This window comes from Chanos chanos, chromosome 4 (assembly GCF_902362185.1).
Source record: "Chanos chanos chromosome 4, fChaCha1.1, whole genome shotgun sequence".
In the NCBI taxonomy this organism is placed as follows: domain Eukaryota; kingdom Metazoa; phylum Chordata; class Actinopteri; order Gonorynchiformes; family Chanidae; genus Chanos; species Chanos chanos.
Window position 1 is genome coordinate 19,223,473 of NC_044498.1, and position 24,482 is coordinate 19,247,954.

Consider the following 24,482-nt stretch of genomic DNA (forward strand, 5'->3'; position numbering starts at 1 on the left):
GTAATGTTGTTAAATGTTAACAACGGTGATATAAGGGCTGGTTGACAAAGAACAGAAACTACATTAAAGAGGGGAACCGTTTTGTGATCTCAGAGACCTGCTTTTTTGGAAGATAACGTCAGTGATGTGCTTTTAAGGACACACTGAAGGTTTGAGTTCTCTGATGCATCATGGAGTTTCATTTTGGTGACACTATGCATTAAATGTTGCTGAGTCTTTGTTGCAGTTGGAGGGATGTTGTGTAGACTTATTTAAAGAGAAGATTAAGTAACCAAATCAATGCAATACTCCTTTTTCCCCCCTCCTGTTTTTTTCCTCTCTCCCAATGCTCTTCAGTCTTTTTATCCACGGCCTAGTTTTGTGTTCTGAAAAATTTTTCCTTTCACAGTGTGAGATACTTCCATTGAACTTTTGTAATTTAAAACTTGCCTTCCATTGTAAGATAGATCTAAGAAGAATAAACAGAAAAACTTCAGCAGTTACGGTGATTTTGTTGTGATTTTATTGAAAACAATACATCACATTAGAAGTTTGCCTAGTTAGTAAGTAGATAAAACATAGCTGAAATGTATTGATAGGACTTCTACACATTTCTGGCTTGATTACTTTTAATGCTCTTAGGGAAAATCTGATCAGGTGTGGAGTCTTAATCGGAGTCATCTATTGATCTGTTTTATAAGTGTATAAACACTGGGCATTTCTCCCGGTTTCATATTATAGTCAACTGCTGCACTCTGGTGGTAACTGGGTGCTATAGCTTAAGACAGTGCACTCAAAAAATGTTGCCTTGAGTCTTTAGTCAATCAATTTTCCATAAAAACATTAAATTGTGAATGAAATATATAGTGAAATGACATATGGTGCGCAGCAACATCATTTTAGCATGAGAAAAACACCAGAACATGTCACAATAGGATAATAGTCACAAATTGAACAATAGAAATCTAGAGTATGTATGCCATATGGTACTCGGCTATAATCACTGATGTTACAGTGTGGAACTACTCTCCAGAGATCTGCCCAGCAGAGATGCAGTTATGCAGTTACAAAAGTACATCTAATACAGCTAATTAGATGCTCATGAGGGCCTTGATTATTTAAGTCAATTCAGATGTCTCCAAGTATGTCTCGAGCAAAAATCTGGAAATTCACCAGATCTAAAAGAGGAGGAGTTGCCTTGCTCTTAACTGTCGCTAAAAACTCCATGCTGGGCAGCGGTTCACTGGAGGAGGAAGCCGGCTCTTAGGTCATCGTCAGTCTCCTGGGTGAAGCAGGCCACTCCGGTGTAGTGAGCTTGACCACTTACCTCCACCACCACAGCCTTAAACTGTCCACACACAGTGTCCTTAAAGAAACAAGTCAAGCCCTTGATCACATCGATCAGCTGTGTTAATGCTAGACTGCAATGAAAATATCAAATGGGTCCCCAGGACTAGGCTTGGGAAATACTATTATATGTGGCACCATTGCATTAAAAACCCCATATTCAATATGTTGAGCATTCAACATCTATCATTCTAAAATGCGTTCTAGACAACATTAAATGTTTTCAAAGAAGACTTATTAATCTGACTAGAGAAAAACAGTACTAGCAGTATTTCAGGGTTCCTACTCTTCATATGTAAACAATTAATAATAAATTGCATATCATTCATACAACCACAGAGTTTGATGTGTATGTGCAGTATGGTACCTGTACTGCTTTTCCCGTGAATATGGATCCTGTGGTTCCACTCCTGAAGTGTCTGGTCTGGTTGAGCTGGATCAGGCCTTTGTGGTACTGAAGAGCAATGCGTGCTGTGACCCCTGATCCAGTTGGACTCCTATCAACCTGAAGAATCGCAAATCACAGGAGGCATGTTGGAGGTACTGGGATAATGTTCATATATAATGTCCATAATACAGTTACATAGCACATTTTAAAATGCTATGACATATCAAAATGTAGATTATTTTATTTTAGTTCACAGTCAGGTTATTTTGAATGTCAAACAAATATCAGACTTTTCTTCCTGTAACAATGTCTAAAACCTAAATTGAAAATTGACAGTACTTGTCAACTGTTGCTGACTGACTAATGCAGCATTCCACCCCTTTACCAAGTAGTATTTTATTACATACTTCCAGTGAACTTTTTTCTCAGAACATTTGGTTGCCAAAACACAGAGTTGAGGTAGCTTAGTTGGTCTGTGTCTTACCTGAGCATCAGCAAACACACACACGTTGGCAGTTGGTTCATCTGAGAAGGCATCTTTACCATCAGTGAGGATGGTGCCATACAGGAAGGCCAAGTCCTCACTGACAGGATGGTGAAGTTTCACCTAACAGAAGATAGAGAAAAATTGCACAGAATTTTCAATCTGTTGCACTGGAATTAAATGGCAAACAAAACCAAAGGGCATTTACAGGACATGAGAATCAAAATCACTGCTGCACAATGCCTGACCCAGCAACCATCTACGCAGCACTACCAAGGACTGACCCACCTGAATAAACTCAGCAACAAATTGGATATTTGAATGAGTTATTTTCACTAGAGTTTTAAGTCAAATTCTGTCATTTAACCTCTGGGGCAAGTACGGCATAAGTGTACAATAACAGTGGCCAGTGAAAGGGCAGGGATATTAAAGTTTTTTGGGTTTTTTTTAACTATTTTTGACACAATTGTTACCTGAGCTTTGACAGCATTGGTCACTGCAGTGGCTACATCCACTAAATCCTTGGTTCTGGACATACTGACATCCAATCCAAATTTCTCAGCACTCACAAAAGCATACAGGGCACCACCATAACTGATGTCCACAGAGACATCACCATACCCTGGTACTGACACAGTGACATCTGGAATAAAGCGTTGAGGCAGTGTGTGAGAGTGCAGGACACACCATTTTACTGATATGATAAATAGCAAATATATTAAATATTTATATATCAATCAATCCAAAATATCCTTTATGGCATGGATACAAATATACAATAGGGATTCACCTGTTGCAAAGGCAAAAGCAGGGACGCTTTGGAACCTCACTTTCCCGGTTTTACCGTTAGAATACTCCACAAAAGCTTTCACCAATCCGCATGGACAGTGAATATTTATCTGCGTCTCAGGAGAAGTCGGAGCTTTCACCATTCCGTAGTCTACAGCGAACCGACCGAGCGCAATAACAGCATGTCCACACATAGTGCTGTAGCCTTCGTTGTGCATAAAGAGTACTCCAAGATCAGCCTCTGATATTTCGCTTTGCACCAACAAGGCGCCGTACATATCATAGTGACCACGAGGCTCAAACATAAGTACTTTTCTCAGGTGGTCGAGATGCTCTCGCACATACCGTCGTTTGGCTAGGACGCTGTCACCCTTGACTTCGGGATATCCATTCAGGATGATGCGCAACGGCTCGCCACCGGTGTGCATGTCAACCACGGTCAGCACGGGACCTTCGTGGGGAGGAAGCTTTGGTAACTCCATTGATGCGTCACTCTAGAGTTGTATTTGGTAACCTCTTAATTTAGTGACAATGACAAAATTCAGGCCAGCATCGAACTTATGCCCGACTCAAATGGTACATTACCTTCAAGAGTTTAGAAATGACTGTATAAGTAAACATTAAAGTACATTATACCAATATAAATCAATGTAGGGATAAATCCTAATTTAGTGTCTCTGCTCTAAACACAAAACAACAGTTGACAACTTATGGTTAATTGAAGGGAACCGAACCCAAATTTGACGACGTACCTTTCTATCATACGAGCAAGACAGTTAACTTTTGAACTTTGGAATTCCTCTGTAGAAATCGCGTGAAGTGTACTTCACTGTTACAACAGCTTATCTATGCATTAAATACCTCTTCACAGAGCCACCAAAATTACTGAATTTAGAGCGGACATATACAGCAATCCTTGGTTACTTTAAAAATTAAGTGTTGCTTTTCCGAAACTCCGTGATTCTTCTCCTCGTTGGATTTTTTCATGACAGCTCATTACCGCCATCCGCTGTTCTGGAATAAAACCTCGAGTACGTCGGTACTTTAAAATTACAGGTAACTGCAACATTACTGGGGAAAAAAACAAATGTAAAATGTATTACAATGTTTCCGGGCCACCACTAGTCGCCAGAACTAATGGTACAAAAGTTTAAATGTGCACTTCGGCTGAGATCTGGTAACTGAGGCGTTAACATGCTTTCCAAGGTGTTAAGTAGTCCTTGATAGTGCCTGGAAAATGCATCCCACATAATAAAAGAGCTACCAGGACACCACATCGAGGAAATAGTTAAAATCAGGTGTGTATCTATCATTTCACGTTTTTCATGCTCAGTGTTTCTTTCATTTAGTGTATTATCATAAATGTTCATGGTCTACATAGAGAAAAAAAAGCCAAAATGTGGACAACTGTTTCAAACACAGTGGAAACATCTTTGAAAAATACAATTGTTCTCTCGTCAGCAGACGGCCAAGAGATGCCTGAAATGTGATAGGCGAATGAACTGTTGAGTGAGTTGTTGTTGTTGTTGAATTTATTTATTTATTTACCAATGTTTATGAGAAATTCACAGTGAAATTTCATGTTCATGTTACAAAACCTTCTGAAGCTAACAGCAAAAAGAAAACTGAATGATCAAAAAATAGCCTATTGCATACAGCAGGCATCATTCCAGGTGTTTCCAGTCAGCGGTACCATTTAAGAGGTTATATTTTTTCACCCATTGGGAATCATGGCTTGTGTGGTAATACGATACAGTATAAACCATGTACCGTTCTAGTATTCATGTGATCTACGACATCTGTCCTCCACACAGCTCCTCTCCATGATTTAGAGCAACCAAAGCAGTGCCTACGAGAACAGACCAGTCTGACATGTCCAGCAGCCATATCCCATTAATGATATATGTAGTTTAAAAATGCGCAAGGCGAAAAAATATCCTTACACATACACATTCGAAAACAGAGAAACAGGAAGAAAAGATTGTATATCATGTCTGTATATTAATAAAATCCTAGCTCTTGCTTACAATAACTCGTAAGACCTCTGACTGATATTTGAAATTTACTCAGCTCTGCCAACTCAAATTTACAACTTACATAAAGCGCTTTATCATATTTCCATGTAACCTAGTTCTCACTAAATATAGTTCGGAGACCAAAGCTGAAATTGTCTCGCTTGCCCATACGTCTTAAACCTATATTTACAGTTGAAGGTTTTTGATAGACGAGTCGACCAGCAAAAGTGATCTTTAGTCTGCAATTTATGTAGACTTAAGTCTCCCCATTTGCTGTTGTGTCTCTCTTCTCCAAATCACCAACCTGAGAACTCGACGTGTGTACTTTTTCCTTCTGTAGATGGGGCCAGAAATGTTGTAGAGTGGAAAAAAGAAAGACGTAACACCAGGGAGTGTTGAATACAGCACCATTAGAGCGCAACGTTACAAATGTTTGAGAAGTTCGGCTTAAGATCTCTCACACAAACCAGGACACACATACTTTGGGGACAACGTGCCATTTGTCCTTAATATTAGTTGTCAACTTTGGCCGTGCGGTCGTACAAGCAGTTCCACACAGCCCTTGATGCGGGGATTTACTGCCTCGGAAAGCGCGATTGAAGGCGGAGTTCCCCTTCAGGCGTAATAACTACCGCCACGCTTGAGTCCACGAGTCAAGCGCAATCAGCTGTGCTTTGCTCAACTTTAATCAAGGAACTTTCGAGGGGTGTACGGAGAGTTTCTGTGACCGATAAATCTCTTGGCCGACTTTATGTGAGTAGTCAGTATTTTTTTTTTTTTTTTGCAATTTCTGTTATCTACAGATGCGTGCATTTAGTCCTGTTCATCAGTTTGCTTGAATGGTTATTTCTAAACAGTGAATTATTCTGTGAAGTATTTAGCATATGCGTGCCCAGACTAGACAAGCCTGTGGCAGCTGAACAGCATTTCTACACTCGTGCTTTTATATAATTTAGTTCCGAACTTCCGAAGCTTTTTTATTCAGGTGTGTGTGTGTGTGTGTGTGTGTGTGTGTGAGAGAGAGAGAGAGAGAGAGAGAGAGAGAGAATGATCATATGCATAGCAATACCTAAATACCTATCGCATAACATCAATACTACTACAATTTATTTATTTGTTTATTTATTTATTCATTTACTGTGCCTAGAGAAATATTTGTAAAATTTGGTTGGCAAAGGACAGTGCAAGGAGAGGTGCGACAGCACGTGATATATGTACATGTTGCTGCGGCATGACATTCCTTGTGTCAGTGTGGAAGACTCCGGGTGGAATTTACAAGACAATATCTATGTAATACATGTAGCATCACAGCAGGCACGAAAAAAAATTCCGATGATCCCTACAATACACGTCATTACATTTGATAAAATGGTTACTAGAGTGTATACGTCTTGTTATTTAGCGCATAGAGTTTTATATGACGCGTTCAGGAGACAAGTTCCGAGAACTTAAATTACACATGATCCAACACAACGTTGCGGAAAACATTGAGACAAAGCACTCCACCCTTTTTAATAACAATGTTCACACCCAGCAAGCCTGAAAACAGGCTTAGTCTGATCTTGCAAATGCAATAGCCGCTTGCTTTGCCAGCTAATGGAATTTCAACGCGATCTCAATTGTCCGTTGAGATACTGTTGGGAGTGCACAAAAATCTTGTTTTATGTGCGTGCGCGTGTATGTCAAGGAGGAGGAGATACAACAGCTGTAATGGTACATTTGACGTCCAAAGGACCTGAGACTCTCAAGAAACAATGATGGCTTTAATGATGCGAGTATGATCATCAACAGGGATGTATTACAAAGCGTACCTCGTGATCCAATTTGTGGATGAATGAGATACAGGCTACCTATGAGTGAAAGTGCCATATCTGTAACTAAGCCCGTAAAACAATAACAATCACAAACTCATAACTCAAAACCAGCTAAACCAAAGCAAGGTCAGAGTCACTGTTACCTGATACGCTTTCACTTCTACTGAAAAGGGGGAGCAGAGAGAGAGAGAGAGAGAGAGAGAGCAAACTTTTGTGACGCCTTGTGACTTTGTTAACATGATCCCCAGTCATTGCCATGGTTCAGAATATATCCATTGTGTTATATTCACAGGACATTGTCAGATTCTCACTGGAGTTCCTCTGTTTGACTTATTATTATGGCTGTATGATAGATGCAAAGCACTAATAAGAGAGTTTGTTCTCTTACAGGGGCAAATGCCGCCCAAAGACATTTTCACAAAATGAAATGACCTGGATAGAGGTAAAATAGTGACCACCGAGTGAAAACAGAGTATACGGTTGTTCATTTGAACCACAGCAAAAAGAGAATTTAAACCACCAAGACAGAGGTCAAAAACAGGTCAAGAAACAAGCCAAAAGTCTCTGGGAGAGCTAAACAGTATTTTGGTGTATAGCTGGTTAATTCTGTTAAAGGGGAATAGGGCTGTTTGAGCAGAGTCACATCCTAAAGGTTAGTCTTGGCTGTCACTCTCAGTCTGTGCCAGAGTTCAGTCATCCTATTTTCAGACCTCATGAATTCTATTCAGGTCTCTCTCTCTCTCTCTCTCCCCCTCTCCCCCCTTGCCTTTGATGTCCATACATTGGCACCACTCCTTCTACCAAAGCTGCTGTGTGCCAGGTTTTAGCTCACCAAGTGTCTGATTTTCCACACCAACTCTCCAGACTGGTCTGGCATTGCTTTTGTACATGGCTTTAGAAATGTCTTTAATGTCCACTTGAGAACAGGTGTGTGAGCATGTGAGACATGCCTGACTTCTCTGGTACTTTGAATCAAACTTTCCTATAAATGCAAAATGAGGACGCAAGATACACGCTGTATCATACCAGGCAACGTTTCATAGCAATTCACACAAACTTGACTGTTCTGATCTTATGGGTGGAAAACTTGCATGTTTCTTTTGTTTGTGAATTAACTATAGGGTAAATTTGGCAGTTAGATTCCACACCTTATTCACACTAAGCATATACAATAAACAATCAGATAGATGTGTGTGAGTGTGGGTGGTTGAAGCTGTCTTTGTGAAGGTGGTTTCTAGAGCTGGGGTGTGTGTGTGTGTGTGTGTTTTATTTTGATATGTATCAGTGAAGTAATCAAGTATTACAATACAGCTGAACCTGCTCATGAAGGGCTTGATTTATCCTGAACACACTGAGAAAAACTTTTGCATAGAATGCTGTAAGCCTCTTAAAGCCTGTGTAGGAACTACACACGCTTTCTCAGACCTTATGCCCAGTTTTCACAGAGACCAGTATGCCATTCAGCATGCCACTACATGCACAACATACATAAAATGAGCACAATTGTGCAATGTACCTTGACAATAGATTTGTAAGGTATGATGTAGGATGTTCCATGTGCATTGTTCCCGCTGGATTCTGTCCACTTTACACACATACTTTGTCAGTGTGTTTGTGTACATTTGTTCCACAGTAGCTCCATGAAGAGCATATGCGTTTTCTTGTTCTGTGTACTTTTCTGTGTTCAGACAGCATGAGGATTCCAGCTGTCTGGTTCAGCAATCCAAGAGAGGCTTGCTCCATGCTGAATCTTAGCTATTACTTTGCCTGTGATGCATATTGTGGAATATGCCGTTGCCCTCCCTAAATCAATTTGCAAGGTTTTCCTAACTACCTGCTTAATTGGCAATGTGTTGATCTGCTGTCTCCACTCTAGTGCAGAATGTAAGATGTTTGCCCATCTCAGCAGAAGTCTCTCAGTACACATAATGTGTTTTGTTTTCTTTTTGTTATGACTCAGTGTTATTCATTTTGCTTTCTCTTTGTTATGACATGGAAGATGATCCTCTGTTGCCTTGACATTTTATTTCTTCTGATAAGGTTCTGATTATGATGATGAAATAATGGCAGTCACAAGCGGGGGAAAAAAGGGTCATAAGAACTAAATTTCCTTTGTTTGAAGAGATATACTGTATAATTTCCAGATGTTAGATAAGAGGACTAAGATGAACAGACTAAACCACATGATACATGATGGTCTTCCTAACCAACAGTAAATATGGTAGAAAGTGCAGTTACTACTGACGTCAAATCTGGACTAATTATGGCCCAATCAGTGACTTTCGGGAAAATGGCGCTACTATGTAGTGTTCATCGCCAAAACAGTGTAATTGCACCACAGACTTAACAGAAGGAATTTGATTGAAGTCCCCCCCCCCCCCCCTTTTTTTTAAGCTAATTTGTTTTCAGAACATGAAACAGCACTGTTAAGCATTTTACTTTGGCCCAATATACAGAGTGGGGGCAAGCACCCTCCAACCTGACTGATGATTTTAATGAATAATTAGTATTTATTGGCATGTTTTGTTATTGTTGTTGCCATCTGATGCATGTTGTCCTGTGTGTGTGTGTTTCTTTTTAATGTGATTGCTTCACTGACATCAGAATAATCTAATTTAGTCAGGCAGGGCACTTCCGTGGAAGAGAAGGAGAGGAGTTCAGATACATACTCTACACTGAGACGGTCCTTTCTGTTTACTTCCCTCAAGTAAGCATCTCTTAGTAGAGTGCGTTTCTGTGAATCTGACTGTCTTTGTTTTCATTATCTGTGCGAGCTCGTGATGGAAATGACTATTTGTAATCTTTGTTTTTTAATGTTCTGTTTTTTAAGTGATAGAAAATTGCTTTGCGTCTCTAACACACCCGATTTTGCTTTCCATGTAGTGTCTGTTCACCACGATGCTGCTGGAGGAGTCTGCGTCTAGCTGACTGAACCTTGTCCAGGGCAAATGGCATCAGGGGAGGATGTCAACACCTCCCTGACAGAGGGGAGGAATGTCCCATTGGACATAGACGATGTGCACATGCTCCTGCAAGGTCAGAGTCACCCATAGCTATGAGTTGCTTTGTTCTGAACTGGAACTTGTGAGATATAAAAGTGTCTATGGCATATTCACATATTAATTACATGTCTTAACAACTGTGACAGTGCGAGTAGTTATGTATTTGAAATATATACAGTTTTATTATTGTTGGTATAATTACCAGTTTATTAGGATATAAAATATGGGAATACATGGAAGGAAAATTGTGCAGCCATTTAACTATTTCCATATGTGATACTTATGTAACACAAATATTTTAGTATATCTGCAAGACTTACAGTCAATATATTATTATCTCGTGTATTCCTGTCTCTCTAGGAAATGTACAGATCAGCTGTACTTATCAGGATATAGATTCATTAGGGTGAATAATTTGCAGTTAATGAGTGTTTCTGAGAGAGACACTGGCAGCTTATTTAAAAAACAAGAGCTTGCATTCACACTAATGTAATTTGATCAGTCGAGAACTACTGTCAGTGTTTGTCTAATTCTCCTTCTGGATGTCTGATCTACTGACTTCCTTTGTGCCATGGAAAATATGCCACATTATCTCTATGTTGACTGTGGGAAGTGTAAACCTCTAATTCAGCAGTTTGTAAGGAGTGAAGCAACACACACACACACACACACACACACACACTCTCCTTGTGTATGTGTATCACTATTGTGTACATGTCTTCATTTCAGTGACAGATGGAGGTTTTGAACTGTGGCTCACTAGATGTGATTTCCAACGGTACATGTCTTCCTCTTGAACTGATAATATAATACGGCCACACCTATTTCTTTCTGTTTCACACTGCTACCATGGGAATGTACAAATCATGATGTACTGTATCCATTCTTCTACCACAGTTGCCCTGTTATGCTATAGTCTCTGGAGTTTGCACTAACAAGCCTCCTAATGCAGTGCTTTGCAAACAAATCATATTCTAGCCTGCAAACTACAGTCATTACAGAATATTAATGGTAAAATTACTGAAGCCCAGTGTATAGTTCACCCCTCCCAAAATCCTCAGCTGATCAAAGGCTAAATGAATAGTTGATTAGTTGAATTGAGTGAGGTAGTATTGGGCCAGAACTGAAATGTACAGTTCTGAGACTTTGTACGCTGTCTGGAGTTGAATAACTTAACTGGTTAAATAACTGGTTTAGTTAAGATCAGTAGCTCTGGTCAGTGAGGGGGCAGCTTGTGAGTCCTGTGTACAACACCAACCCCCACCCCACCCCCCACCACCCCGGTTTACTCTTTCTGATCTAATTTTAAAGCAGGGATTGTTCACATGTCAATCAGGTGTGAAATAGAACAGCATACAAGGCTAAATGTAGCTGCAGTACTCTATAAATGTGACAGAAGATGGATGGATGGAGGAATGAATGAATGAATGAATGAATGAATTTTGCTTATGAGTTTGAATATAGTCAGTACTTAAGATAGAGAATGTAAATTTTAACAATTAGCTTTAAATATCCTGCATTTTCAGAGAAGTCTTTCAGTTTGACTAACTAGTTTATTTATTTTTTGACATGCTTAGCAAACCGTTTGTGTTGTTTCTCTTGTGTATTGAAAAGTCTTTATTTTATTCTCCTTATTTGTCTGCAATATTAAAATAATCTGTTTCCTGCAAATGACAAGTGGCTCGTTATGATATGCAGTAAAAAAAAAAAAAACAAATAAAAAAACTTTGATTGGTGTAAGAATTTGTTACTTATTTAGCATGTTTTGCTTTCACTAGCTGAGCACAGTTTTTTTGTTTGTTTTTTTTTTTTCCTCCGGTTGATTTTAGACAGCCCACAAGCTATTTTCCACTGCTCTTTATAGCAGCTTCTTCCTGACACTTTTATTTGTTTTTTTGCTCTTGTTCATATAAGGCAAATTCAAACTGCCATTTTCGAACTTCAGACTGGCAGTTCTCCCTGTCTTCTGACACGCTTGTCGTTTTTTGACCTTCACGTTTGTCTGTGGTCCTGTCTGTTAAATTCATCTGTGGATTCTGGCCCTGTTCCAGACTGACCACGCTTGCTGGTGCGTGGTTGCCAAGCTACAGGGTGTTTGCAATGACAACATGATGGTGTGAGCCAGAAAAAATCTTGAGTCATATAAAAGTGACGTCTTATGTATTTGTGACTGCTGCATGATGCAATGTCTGCTCCTTACATGTCAGAGGAAAGAGACAGACCAGTATTTCAGTAAAATTAAAATTGAGCCATTCATTATTGAACCATTTTTCCAGATTTGTAATTCATATTGGAATTTAACTACTCACCTCAGAGACCATCGCAGCCAGGACTTTATAGAACCTGCTATTTGTTGAAAGTTACAAATGCTTCTTGGCTTGTTATGAATATAGTGACTAATGGCTTTTGTGTCAGATATATAAGTGTGTGTTTATAGTCTGTAATGACATGACCTTTCCATTTCTTCCATTGCTAAAGGAAATGATGTGCATAGCATATATTACTACTGTATTGTTAGCTTAGCATTGTGCATTACACTCTTATTCTGAGCTTACAAAAATATGTATGGTACATTTCTACCATTAACTGTCTTAATGATCATGCAGAACTGGTCTGACCTGTAGCTTGTAAATTCACAGTACTATTCATGAACTCTTTTGAAAGTATGGGCTTATTTGATATTGTTCTGGAGCTAAAGTAGGTTGGGGTTTGGGGGGGGGGGGTGTATGCTAATGTGCCACCATGTCTAGCACTTTAATGACATTGCAGCTCTTTTAATGTGAGTCCTGCTGTTGGACATTGTCCTACAAAATACCCTGGACACTCCATCTGCGCCAAAGGCCCAGTTTGCCTTTAATAGCATAAGACCAAGTCTCAGGTTTACTGCACATACTGTTGTGGGTTGTGGGGCAGAGGATTTCTTAGTTGGTTGGGGATATCAATGAAAGTAGTGGAAAGCCATGCAAGGGGAAAAATCCAAAGACAGAGGTGCCGAAATGATGAAATCTCTCAGATCTCAGACTGAGGTAAATTGTGTCTTCTGCTCAGAGACTGGTAAGCTAAGCCAGGTTTCCAGTGGTGGTTTAATTCCTTTTCAGATCTGGAGAATACCTACCTTATGAATGACGTTTTGAGTCAACAATGTGCTTTGAGCTAGACAAGTCACAGCTCTTTATTTTGGCAAGGTACATGCATAGTTCTCATTTACTGTGTTCGCACTTGTATTTGCCCAGTATGTGGTGTTTCAGTGTATGTTTGCCCACTGATAATATTAATTGTTTGAGCAGTAGGCCTATTGCTGATATTCCTTTGTAGTGACAATTGTGCACCAGTGACCACCCTGTACATATGGAGCCAGTAGTGGAGTGTTTGGACACAGCTGATGGTTTTGTGTTCTCTTACAGTGGAACAGGAGCAGATTCAGAAGAGGACATTCACAAACTGGATCAATGCTCAGCTCTCTAAGGTAGAGCCGCAATGACATTTACATATCAAGTTAACTGCACAGACATTTACAGACATACAAAGACATTTACAAAGACAACTTGTCTATTTTAAGACTATGGTAAAATGTTTCATGCCGCAGAATCATTTGGCCCAACTAACTGAGTTCTGGTGTCAGTGATAAAATATATTAATGTATGGCACAGCGAAATCTACACATGCATCCTGTCCGTTGATGAGACCTTTTAATGGAAATATGGATGGATGGTTAGATTCTTTAGACGCAGTGAACATTAAGCTGAGGTCAAACATGCAGGAAACAAGCCTCCACTGGCTGTTAATGTGATCTTTGGATGGAGCTCAAACATTTTATATGGGTAATTAAATTAGAATGTTTGTAGCTTCAGAGGCTGAAAATTGTATTTGATGTGTAAATTTTCCTTGGCACGCTCATTTACCTAGGTGGGAAACTCGAGATGACAGTTATTTAGTTTCATTCATTCATTTTCTAACCCTAATTAGGGTTGTGGGGAGTGCTGGAGCCTATGCCAGTGTTCATTGGGCGAAAGGCGGGGAAACACCCTGGACAGGTCGCCAGTCCATCCCAGGGCAGACACACAGACAAACACATTCACACATTCACACCTAGGGGCAGTTTAGTATCTCCAGTTCGCCTGACTTACATGTCTTTGGACTGTGAGAGGAAACTGGAACTCCACACAGAAAGGACCCAGGACCTTCTTGCTGTGAGGCAACAGTGCTACCCACTGCGCCACCATGCCGCCCAGTTATTTAGTGTCTGGAACAGATATGATTGAGAGAAATAATAAATTACATGCATTGGATTTATTTCTATTAAAAAATGTATTTATTTTTATTAAAAAATCCATTTTACAGGGCATTACTATATATGAAATCATTCCTTGTAAAAGAGCTTTACTCACAATATTTCTACACTTTGTCCCTTCTGTACAAATTAATTGTTCACACTCAGTTAATTTAAAAAGTCAAATCATTAAACCAAAATTGTTTTTTTTTAATTACAAGATGGTGTTATCTTGTTAAATGTTATAGGTCCCATAAATCAGAATGATCTATAACAGTGTATGAACTGCTGGATCATGGTTTGGAAGACAGCGTCTGCCCTCTCTATTCTGGTACAAACTCTACTTGCATTTGACAGGACGCTGGAGTATTTATAGACTCCAGGAAGGGGGTCATGTTGTCAGAAATATGGAATATGAGCCCAACCCCAATACCCCTTCACCTCCATTTGGATCCCTGTCCAACACAACTACATCTGCTTAACGAATAATAACTTGTGGTAATCTACCACAGAGCTACCGTAATCTTTCGGCTGTCTCAGCTTGCAGAACAGTTTCCCTTATGTTAAGCGCTGTAAATGGATTACATTACAAATTAATTGGGACAGCCAGATTAAAGCATCAATTTAACTTTCACTTCAGTTCTGCTGAGCTTCTAGTTTCTCACATGAACAAATACTGAAGTCACATTGGGGTTGGAAGTGAAGAGATGGACTGTCACCTCCTCTTTAGCCTTCTCAGTCGATAAAATAAGAGGACAGTGATGTTGTGGAGGAAAATGGAAGATTTCACTGGTTTCAAAAGAATACTCTGTTTGACTGTAAAGCCATGAAGGATTTGGCACCCAGTTTAGTTGTTGGCTTCTTAAACATTTTGAACACCCTCTCTTCATCTGGATGTTTAGGCTCCTAGATTAGCTGGGGTTTCGGTTTGTTGATGCTGTTAATTATCTCCAGTTTACCACCTTTTTTTCTTTTTACCTAACACTCCACTACTAAGGATAGTATTGTACATTATGTCTCCTGAAGGCACTGTCTCACAGAGATTAGCACTCACTAAGAGTTTGTGTTTGTCAAAAGAGCTCCCCCTCCAGGGTGGAGAACCTGTTTGTCGATCTGCGTGATGGCGTGCGACTCCTTGACCTGCTGGAGGTGATGAGTGGCCAGCGCCTAGTGAGTATCAGACTTGCGCAACCTGAGAGTTCAAGTTGACATAATAGTTTGTAGAACATTTTAGAGAAGGTTTTGTACTCCCTTATCCTACGTTTTCTCAGTCAACAACGTACTTCTTCTGTCTCCTCCTCAGAAAAGAGAGAAAGGCCGTGGACTCTTCCAGCAGAGAGGCAACATTGAGACGGCTTTGAACTTTTTGAGGAGCAAATCGGTAAGAAGTTTTCTGTTCATCACAATTTAAAAGATCTTATCAAAAGCCTCTTTAGCCTCTTCATTTTCATTTTGTTTAGGAAAGATATTCAGAGAACAAAAATAACAGAAATCCAAAAAAGAACGCAGTTTTATTTGAATGAGCGAATGAGCCATTGACTTGACTTGATGTCTCACAGATCAAACTGGTGAATATCAATATTCCTGATGTCATTGAGGGAAAGCCATCCATTATCCTTGGCCTAATATGGACCATTATCCTGCACTGTCATGTGAGTATCACATTAGAGATTGTCCCAGTAATCTTTGTGTCTAAGACATTTATATGCAACGTAGCCTGAAACAATCAGAATAAAACATTGTTTGTCAGGCTTTATTCACTACTCTATGAGCCTGATGTACTATTTACAATACTTTGTGAGGAACTACTTACACAATCAGTGATTGGTCAGGGTATGTATGATAAAACTGTGTTAATACCCTTTATGATGACTTGTGCATAGACTCAGATTACATAAATGCGTCCCAGATTTCACCTGTTTTTATGGCCTCTGAAAGTTTCTGGTCCGACTAGTTTTTAACCTCCGAATCCTCACCAGGAGGATTTGAGAGTTTGGCTGAACAGCATCCTTTTGTGTAGGCTGTGACTCATTTGTGCCAGTCCCTGAGGGATAAAAATACATAACCATTGAGTAGAACAAAAAACCTGTTTCTCTCACAATAAAGGGCAGGATCTTATTCATAGACGCAGGCACATTCTCACACACAAACACAAACACACACACACATGCATACACAAACACACAGACTTTGTCCTTCATTCTTCTCTCTATCTGTGGTTACAATCATTTGTACCATGTTTTCAAAAGGCTAATTATTTTAATCAGAGATAACCCAACTGAATATTAATATCCACTGTAACTTTGACTCATTCAGATAGAGGAGCTGGCCAACACTCTTTCCTACAGCTCTCGACACTCTTCCCTGGAGTCTTTATCCAGCCTGGACTCTGACTCTGGCGCTGGAACACCTTTACGAGGCAGCCCTGTCCCGTGCCGAGCTTCTCCCCTACATCACCGCTTCCGGCTCTCCGCCAAGAAGGCTCTGCTCCTGTGGGTCAGGGACCAGTGCAAGAAGTGAGTCCCATTATGCCAATGTGCCTGTAGACACACAAAAAGAAGATAGTCTTTCAGTTGTAATTGACAGATAAATAAAATCCTTTTTGTTAATTTCCATCAGTTAGTGTTTCTGAGTAAACTACAAGTAATGCATTCATTAATAAAAATGAATTATTGTAATTTTAGATTAATTTCTTGCGAATTTTCACTGTCAGTACAAACCTGTCATTTTTATGTTTTCTTCTGTTGCCTGCTTGCTCTACTTTTCTCTTAAACTCTTCTTGATTCCTTTCTCCTCAGGGTTGGCTGCTCCATTAGTATAAAGGACTTTAAAACCAGCTGGAGGAGTGGAGTGGCATTCTTGGCCATTTTGTGTTCCCTGAGACCAGACTTGGTGGATCTTTCCCTGGCACAGACCAGGACTAATCTGCAGAACCTGGAACACGCATTCTGCATTGCAGAGCAAGAACTGGGCATTCCCAGACTGCTTGAGCCTGAAGGTAGGAATCATATTGAGTCATTTCAGTCTATAACATACAGCCACACACACGCACACACCCACATACACACACACACACACACACACACACAATCTCTCCCTTTGTCTCCCTTTCTTTCTCTGTCTTCCTGTCACTCCCTCGCCCCTCTTCTTCCTCTCTCTCCATCTATGTGTCTCACCTGAATGGTAGTATCAGAGTGATCAGTAGTGTGTGTTCTCCATCTCCTCTCAGACATTGACATCCGTAACCCTGATGAGAAGTCCATCATGACCTATGTGGCTCAGTTTCTACAGTATTCCAATGACCTGCCCACACCAGACGATGACCTAGAGGTGAGAGAACCTTTTCTTCTTTCTTTGTCACTTTTCATATTTCTACCACTCCTTTTCTCTTTCACTCATTTTCCCTATCACTCTCACACACTTTTTCTTTTTCTCCTCTTTCCTTACTGGTGCCTTTCTCTGTTCTCTCACTCCCCCTGCTGGTTTGGGAGTGTAGTTGCACACCATACTCTCTCCTCAGAGTCTCTCTCCTGTCAACCTCCCAACCTACTTTACTCCTGCTGTTATGGCCTCACCACTGCACCAGGTACAGAGACCCTGCTGTGCTCAGTCTTTCACAAACAGCATGCCTTCTGTCTCTTGCCTTCTGTAGCCGTTTGTAAGGCCTTATTTTCAGGGTATGAAGAGTCTCAAACCATTATCAGGCACATCATAATACAGTGGTTTAAACTGTTTTAAGAGAACCGACCCATTTGTGTATCGTATTTTTGTCCTATAAACCCTGCCTTACCATGTCTTGGTCAACTTCAAACTGCTCTGAGTCAACCATCCATAGTGGAGGAAGCAGTGGATTGTGGGTATATGTGTGGTAATGAGGATGAGCCAAACCCACTGGTCTGTATATAAGTGATTAAAGAGCTCAGTGCTGGAGTGTTTGAAGGGTGGCACAGCTGTAAATTACACTGCCTACATGAGTGATACTACCACCTTGTTTAGGTGTGTTCCAGAACAATCAGGCAGACAGGGTGTTCTACCTGTCATCCTGCTTTATGTAATATGAATTAGATCAGTGCTCTAGCTGTTTCCTCAGAACTAGGGTTTGCATTGACCTGGTTGCATATCCTAGCAGCTAAACGCAAAAATAAAATGATTCTATTTGAATGATTAACACATTTGCCTTCTTGAAGTGAAACCCCATGGAATGTCTCCAAAATGTAAGGACTCTTAAGAGTTCTTGGATCAGTGTCTGTATGTTGGGAAGCTGTACAATCTCTAGCTGTCCCCCGCTGTAGGAGTGCAGTAGATATGTAGAGTGTTCAGGCCCTAGGCTCTACCTGTGATTGTGTGTATTATAGCATAGAACTCAAGTGTGTGCTTGCTCATGGCATACCGCAGTGATTCAACTAATCAACGTCCTAAAGAGGCCCCAAATATAAGATTCATGTTGTGTCATGTTAGGACTCTAAAAACAGACCTGTAGGAGTGCAGCCCTCCATGTTTAGGATTTTCTACTTCTGCTGTTCATGATGCATCACACCATAGACACACAACACCACTCTCCAGATGTCATTGGCTCTTAGGAACCGTTATGCCACTAATATCCCTGAGACACCTTGTTTATGCTCATTATGAGTTTAGACAGTTTGGTAATGCATGGGGTATGTTCTCCTCAAAAGACAAGGTGTTGGAAAATATGAAAGTAAGATGAGGAAAGTTGGTTTTTAAGCCTTTTTTTGTGAGGCCTCTCCCTCCATTTATTTTTTCATGTTTAGGGATCACCTAGTCAGAAGGCCCGAGAGATGACCAACTGGCTGCAGAGAGCCTATGAGCAGCTGCAGGAGGCCTGGGACTCAACCGAGAGAGCAGGATATTCAGAGAGGTACCAGGTAAGCTCAGATGACTGTTGCATAGAGACAAGAGACTTGCATATAGAGACCAATAAACACCTTTCATTGACACATTGACTAAATATATTATTAACTTCTAAATAAATAAAAAGACAGGATGCAGAAGCAGAATGATTATTTATGTGTTCTGAGTTTGTGTGTGTGTGTGTGTGTGTGCGTGTGTCTGTATTCACACTAAGGTGTGTGTTTTATATGCAGGCATTCCAGACATTTGTGGCATGGTACTGTGAGCAGAGACGACCAGTGCTGCCCATGCTGAGTGCTATGAAGCACAGTGCTAAACTCAGTGAGGAGCAGTGCACCCTTAGAAAGGCCTGGGACAAAATGGAGGAGAAGGCAAGTGTGTGTGCGTGTGTGTGTGTGATTGTTGGAGAGAGAAGGAGAGCAAGTAAAAGAGAGAGAGTTAACAGTGGTTCATGTTCTTCAGCTGAAACAATGCAGGGTAGATCTGGATGTGAATATGCCCACACCACTGGACACACTGGGCCTATGGCTACAGAAGATGGAGGTGGTGCTCTCTGAGGAGGATGGAGACCTACACGACCATGCCCGTGCTGCCAGAGATGCCAGGGACAAACATGAGCAACTCAAGGTTTGAAAACTTCTATATAGCAATGTTCTGTTGATACTCTTTGTATAATAAACGCAAGGTATTGATAGCCATAGTCAAACTCTGTTTACACCAGGTACACATTAGGGGTAACAACACAGATATGAAGTGAGATCTGACTTTTTAGGAGGCGTAAACTAAACTCCCAAACTGAAATCTAAGTGTGGTGAGCTGTGCAAATCTACATCCAGATGGGTACAAAGACACTGTGTGGCTACATGATACTGAAGTGTACACACAGCAAAGTGTCTAAACTGCTCAACAACGCACCACATCAGCCCACAGAGCGGCCCCTTCTGTCAATCTCCCAGCCCTGTAAGCAAAACAAAACAATGATAGGGAATACTAGTTACAGTATGGAGATTTTAAGGGGACACATTTTGGGACATGAATTTTGCATGATTGTGTAACTACAGAGATTCAAAGCTGTATGAATAATGGATGCCAACTTTAAGTACCTGGTGTAAGTGGGGCCTTTGTCTTTAAGCAGTAGCTATTTCTAACTTCATTGTCATGCTGCTGTGCATCCCCCCTTTAAGGTCCTCCTGACAGATATGAGCTGCCACTTGAACACCCTTCACACTTTTAGTAACACAGACGAAGACGGCTGCGCACTTCTGCCTCAGGATAAACTGGATGAGGTAAAGAGACGGTAAGCAAATTTATTTTACACTGCACAATTCCATTTGACCAATTTTTACACTTATTTCATACAACAAGCATTTTTTTATTTCCATTAATTCAGTAGTTCTCATGTTACACGCAGGGCAAAAAAAAAGGGAACTCCATGGTCAGACTGCATAGTGAAGCTCCAAGTGAACAGTGGCTGATAGTAGCTTGTTGTTTCTGCAAGTTAATGCAAATTTTCAGTGTATTTGCATTTTTTATAATGTTTAGCGGTGAACCTTGTACAAGGCCTCTGCTCACTTAGACACTGGTCATTGCAACATGCACTTGAACTGTAGGCATAAGGAAAACTATCTCTTTGGAAGCGGTATGCTGCTTTGGCTTAGACTGTTTGTGAAAAAATTTGATGTATGATGTCACAAAAGAAGGCTCAGCTTTTTAAAAAGAAAAAAATATCACTGATTCTTCTTTTTTGAAGGTACAACATTTCTTTGAAGTTAATTGGATTTGGTAGATTTGGTTTTGCTGTTCAAGCTGTCTTATATCTCTGCCCCAAAGTTTCACAAACGCTCGAGTCATGGCCAAGTACCACGGTATCCGGCTGGAGTACCGTGAGCAATGGCACATTGTCTATGACCTGCTGGGCTGCCTCAAAGCCAAACTGAACACATGGAAAGGACCGTACAGCTCCCAAGAGTCTGTGAGCTGCCTGCTTCAGGACTGGCAGGTAAGTGGCATGGCTGGACACTGGATTAAGTATTTGCATTATTACTAAAGAGCTACTTAAGAAAAATTGTAATCATTTCGTTGAACTGATGTACAGATGATTTTGTCACTGGGATGCGATGAGTTTACTTTTTTGTACTTTTTTGTGCTTTTTTATGCGTGAAGACCTGACACTGTAACAAACTGAACTGAACTCCATGAGGTTATATAATATGTGGCATGTGCATGATTGCAAAGGTCTATGTGTATTTCATATATATTATCTTATCAGGACACAGTGGAAAGGCAGGGCCTGATCTCCACGTTGAAAGCAGAGCTTAATAAGTTAAAGGAGACAGCCACCATGTGCACCAGCAAGGCAGCCCTGGGTATGTGTGTGTGTGTGTGTGTGTATGTGTGTCTGTGTGTTCACTGCTGACACTATAAGGACAAATACACAGTACAGTTTCTTAATAAGATCTCTCCTCTCCTCTCCTCTCCTCTCCACAGCTGAGGACTCAGGTCGGGTGAACAGACAGGTGAAGGAAGCAGAGAGTGAGGTAACTCTGAATTCAGAGGCGGCAGAAGCAGTGAAAGACACCCTGGGCCGTGTGCTATTAACCTGGGAGTCGTACAAAGACTGTTTACACCTGCTTCAGGTGTGGCTTGGACAGCAGAGCCAGACCCAACCCTCAACCACTCAGACAGAGGTATGACCAATCCAACAAGATTCAGTGCATTTCATAACAAGCCAAGAGGGCCAAAGTGTACTGCAGACTTTATATAAAATACTGTAGATATCAGTCATGTACAGAGTGGATGATTTTTATATTATATTAAAGAAGACCATGCACCTTTTACTGTGACTGGGATCCTATGTTTATGTAAATCGATAATATACATAATTATACAAAAAAGGGCAGTATAATTATTTATGTCAATACATTTCAGTTGCTGCTGTCATCAAAGATATGAAATGTATATGTTCTTGTAATTGCTATGATTAGCTATCACATCTGTCATTCATGAAAGGAGTCCAAATGATGGCATAATCTGTTATCACAATGAGCCAAAACACACAGCCGACAAATACAAAATCTTGAGTTTTACTCAAGGATGGGATCCTCTGAGTCTTTGTTGTGTCTGTCACCCTCCCATACTGGAGCAGGAGGTGTCCTCAGATCTGTCTAAGTGGAGGTCCCATCATGCTCAGCTGAATGAGGCAGGGACCTACCTGATTGATCTGACTGAGTGCTCCACCAGCTACGCCCTGGCGGAGGAATTGAGTCGCCTCAATATGCAATGGGCTGATTTCATCAAGAAGACAAAATTTGTAAGTGTTCTACACTCACTCAACTTGTACAATGCTTCATTTCTCACAGTGTAAACTGCACTGACATAACCAGATAATTTTTTTTATTATTATTATTTTTATTTCACCTTTATCAGTAGAATGGAAGTATGGAAATGTTTCTTTCTGATGTAGATAAATGACACAGTTTGAGCTCTGGTTCTCTCTCCTCAGTCAGTGGTCTCTCAGGCTCCCAGCGTTACACCCGGAGCACAGGCTCCTCAGATCCTGGTGCAGGAGGCAGGCTTTCTGCTCCGGGAACCAGTGGAGGTGAACTCTGGAACGTTACGTTCATTCAGAAAGAGAGTTCAGGTATTGGTCATCATTCTTCCTCATCTACACACGCAGCGACAACTCTTTCTAACGTAGCACAGTTGTGAGCTGATAGAGGTAACATGAGTGGTCAGTTACTGTTTAATACTCATTTTCATCTCCTACACTCTCCTCTAACTATCTTACTCCCTCTCCCTCTATTTTACTCTTTCACTTGGTTTAATTCTCCATATTTCTCTCCTTCTGATTGTCTTTTACAACTAGGGCATGATAAAGAAGATGTCAGAGCTGGATTTGGATTCTGTCACTGCATCTCCAGACTGCTCTGAGGAGATGCTACAGAAACTGAAACAAACCCTTCCAGAGGTGACAAAAAAAAAGACTGATAGCCACACAAAAACTACAAAAGACCTTTAAAGGAGTAAATAATTATCACAATAGTGGTTTAATGCTAGTTTTGATTGTACTTATGTATGTTGTTTACCCTGTTAGTATTAAATCATGCTGTTTCAAGAAAACGTCAAAAGGAAATCTGAGTGTTGGGTATCAAAGATTCAGGTTCGCTAGAATGGAACCTTCACATCTACACCATTACCACAGAGAATAGAATAAGCTAATAACAGGTGTGTGTGCGTGCGTGCGTGCGTGCGTGTGTGTGTGTGTGTGCATCTCTGGGCTGATCAGGTCAGGCAGTCTCTAAGTACTGCCGAGCAGGCATGTGAATGCCTGCAGAAAGGTGCGTCTTTGCTGGAGGGCCGGGTGGCTGAACTGAGTCACTGGACCACAGAGGCCCTGGACGTCTGTGAACACCTTAAGGAGCGGGAGCAGAGGAGACTCCATGGGCCACACCCTAGGGCCAAAGTGAGCATCTTAAAACTTATGACTTCTTCTACGTTAACCTCTGTAATCACCGTTGGTAATCCTTTTTTCCAAAAATGTTTCAAAATTTTAATCTCCAAGAATGCCATATTACTGTGTGATCGTCTAGTGTAACCCTTCTGATTTTGCTTATGTAACTTGGCTGAGGCGTGTTAACGGATTCAGAACGTAGGATGTCATGTAGACCTATTATTTGATCCATTGACCCAGGGGCTGATCTCCAGAGGCCTGCAGCTGGAGGGACAGCTGGTGACTGAGGGGCAGGACATCCAGGCTCTGCTAGAGTCAGTACAGAAAAGCTCTTCCCTCCCCTTTCTCAGTGCATCTGCACTTCAGAAGAGAGTCAAAGAGGCTGTCCGACAGTCACAGGTAATGACATACTTCTTCTCTCCATCTGCTGGAGTAGACAAGTCCGCTTCTTGGAGAGCTTCTCAAAAAATTAGGAGTGGGATATGGCACCATGGTGCCTTTTGTTTTCTGTTCATCTACTTGAAAATGTGCACTCTTCCTCTAGATTAAATGCACATTTGGAACTGTATCCATTACTCATCTGACATGAAGTGTAGTTACACTGACAGTATGAATTCTCTCTCTCTCTCTCTCTCTCTCTCTCTCTATCTCAGGAGGCCGTAGAGACACTGAGCCGTTTGGGAGTAAAGTGGCAGGGGAACGTTAATACTGACCAATCTCCCCCAAATGTCACAGCTGGTGCAATCAGTCAGCCAGAACCACAAACCAAAACCTTCCAGCAGTACCAGCCCCATGCCTCTCCTAAAGGAGCATCTCAGATATCTCCAAAGGTATTGACAGGGATACCCCAGAAGAGCAATGCTTCTCCCCAGGTCCAAAAGCAGCTCAAAGTCAAAAGCCAAAAGATTGTGTCACAACCCCAAGTTCCTCTTTCAGGACAGCCTGGATCTTCTAACCAGGGTGAACAAATAAAAGTTACTCAGGGATTGGCTTCAGCTCCACTCACAGTACAATCAGAGCCACCTCGGAAGATACAGTGCTTGGTCCAGGTCCAGTCTAACACAGAAAACAA

At 40.9% G+C, this 24,482-nt stretch overlaps 2 protein-coding genes across 2 annotated transcripts in view; one reads left to right on the plus strand and one right to left on the minus strand.

The window, feature by feature from the left end:
- Window positions 1-931: 931 nt before the first annotated feature.
- On the minus strand, window positions 932-3,472 carry l3hypdh (trans-L-3-hydroxyproline dehydratase). Its single transcript, XM_030772640.1, has 5 exons — window positions 2,989-3,472; window positions 2,672-2,841; window positions 2,199-2,321; window positions 1,694-1,831; window positions 932-1,345 (listed from the first exon to the last, which is right to left on the minus strand). The coding sequence occupies exons 1-5, from the start codon at window positions 3,467-3,469 to the stop codon at window positions 1,220-1,222; spliced, it is 1,038 nt and encodes a 345-aa protein (XP_030628500.1). The 5' UTR covers window positions 3,470-3,472; the 3' UTR covers window positions 932-1,219.
- Window positions 3,473-9,764: 6,292 nt separating this feature from the next.
- The window catches only part of syne2a (spectrin repeat containing, nuclear envelope 2a), an 84,285-nt gene continuing 69,567 nt past the window's right edge, over window positions 9,765-24,482 (plus strand). Inside the window, exons 1-21 of the mRNA XM_030772153.1 lie at window positions 9,765-9,852; window positions 13,223-13,284; window positions 15,136-15,258; window positions 15,392-15,469; window positions 15,648-15,740; window positions 16,405-16,604; window positions 16,887-17,086; window positions 17,318-17,418; window positions 18,861-18,974; window positions 19,194-19,331; window positions 19,423-19,587; window positions 20,145-20,257; window positions 20,791-20,959; window positions 21,230-21,326; window positions 21,448-21,647; window positions 22,106-22,270; window positions 22,463-22,600; window positions 22,826-22,927; window positions 23,246-23,422; window positions 23,651-23,809; window positions 24,064-24,240. Coding sequence (XP_030628013.1) covers window positions 9,765-9,852; window positions 13,223-13,284; window positions 15,136-15,258; window positions 15,392-15,469; window positions 15,648-15,740; window positions 16,405-16,604; window positions 16,887-17,086; window positions 17,318-17,418; window positions 18,861-18,974; window positions 19,194-19,331; window positions 19,423-19,587; window positions 20,145-20,257; window positions 20,791-20,959; window positions 21,230-21,326; window positions 21,448-21,647; window positions 22,106-22,270; window positions 22,463-22,600; window positions 22,826-22,927; window positions 23,246-23,422; window positions 23,651-23,809; window positions 24,064-24,240 — 2,859 coding nt within the window. The remainder of the gene's footprint in view (window positions 9,853-13,222; window positions 13,285-15,135; window positions 15,259-15,391; window positions 15,470-15,647; window positions 15,741-16,404; window positions 16,605-16,886; window positions 17,087-17,317; window positions 17,419-18,860; window positions 18,975-19,193; window positions 19,332-19,422; window positions 19,588-20,144; window positions 20,258-20,790; window positions 20,960-21,229; window positions 21,327-21,447; window positions 21,648-22,105; window positions 22,271-22,462; window positions 22,601-22,825; window positions 22,928-23,245; window positions 23,423-23,650; window positions 23,810-24,063; window positions 24,241-24,482) is intronic.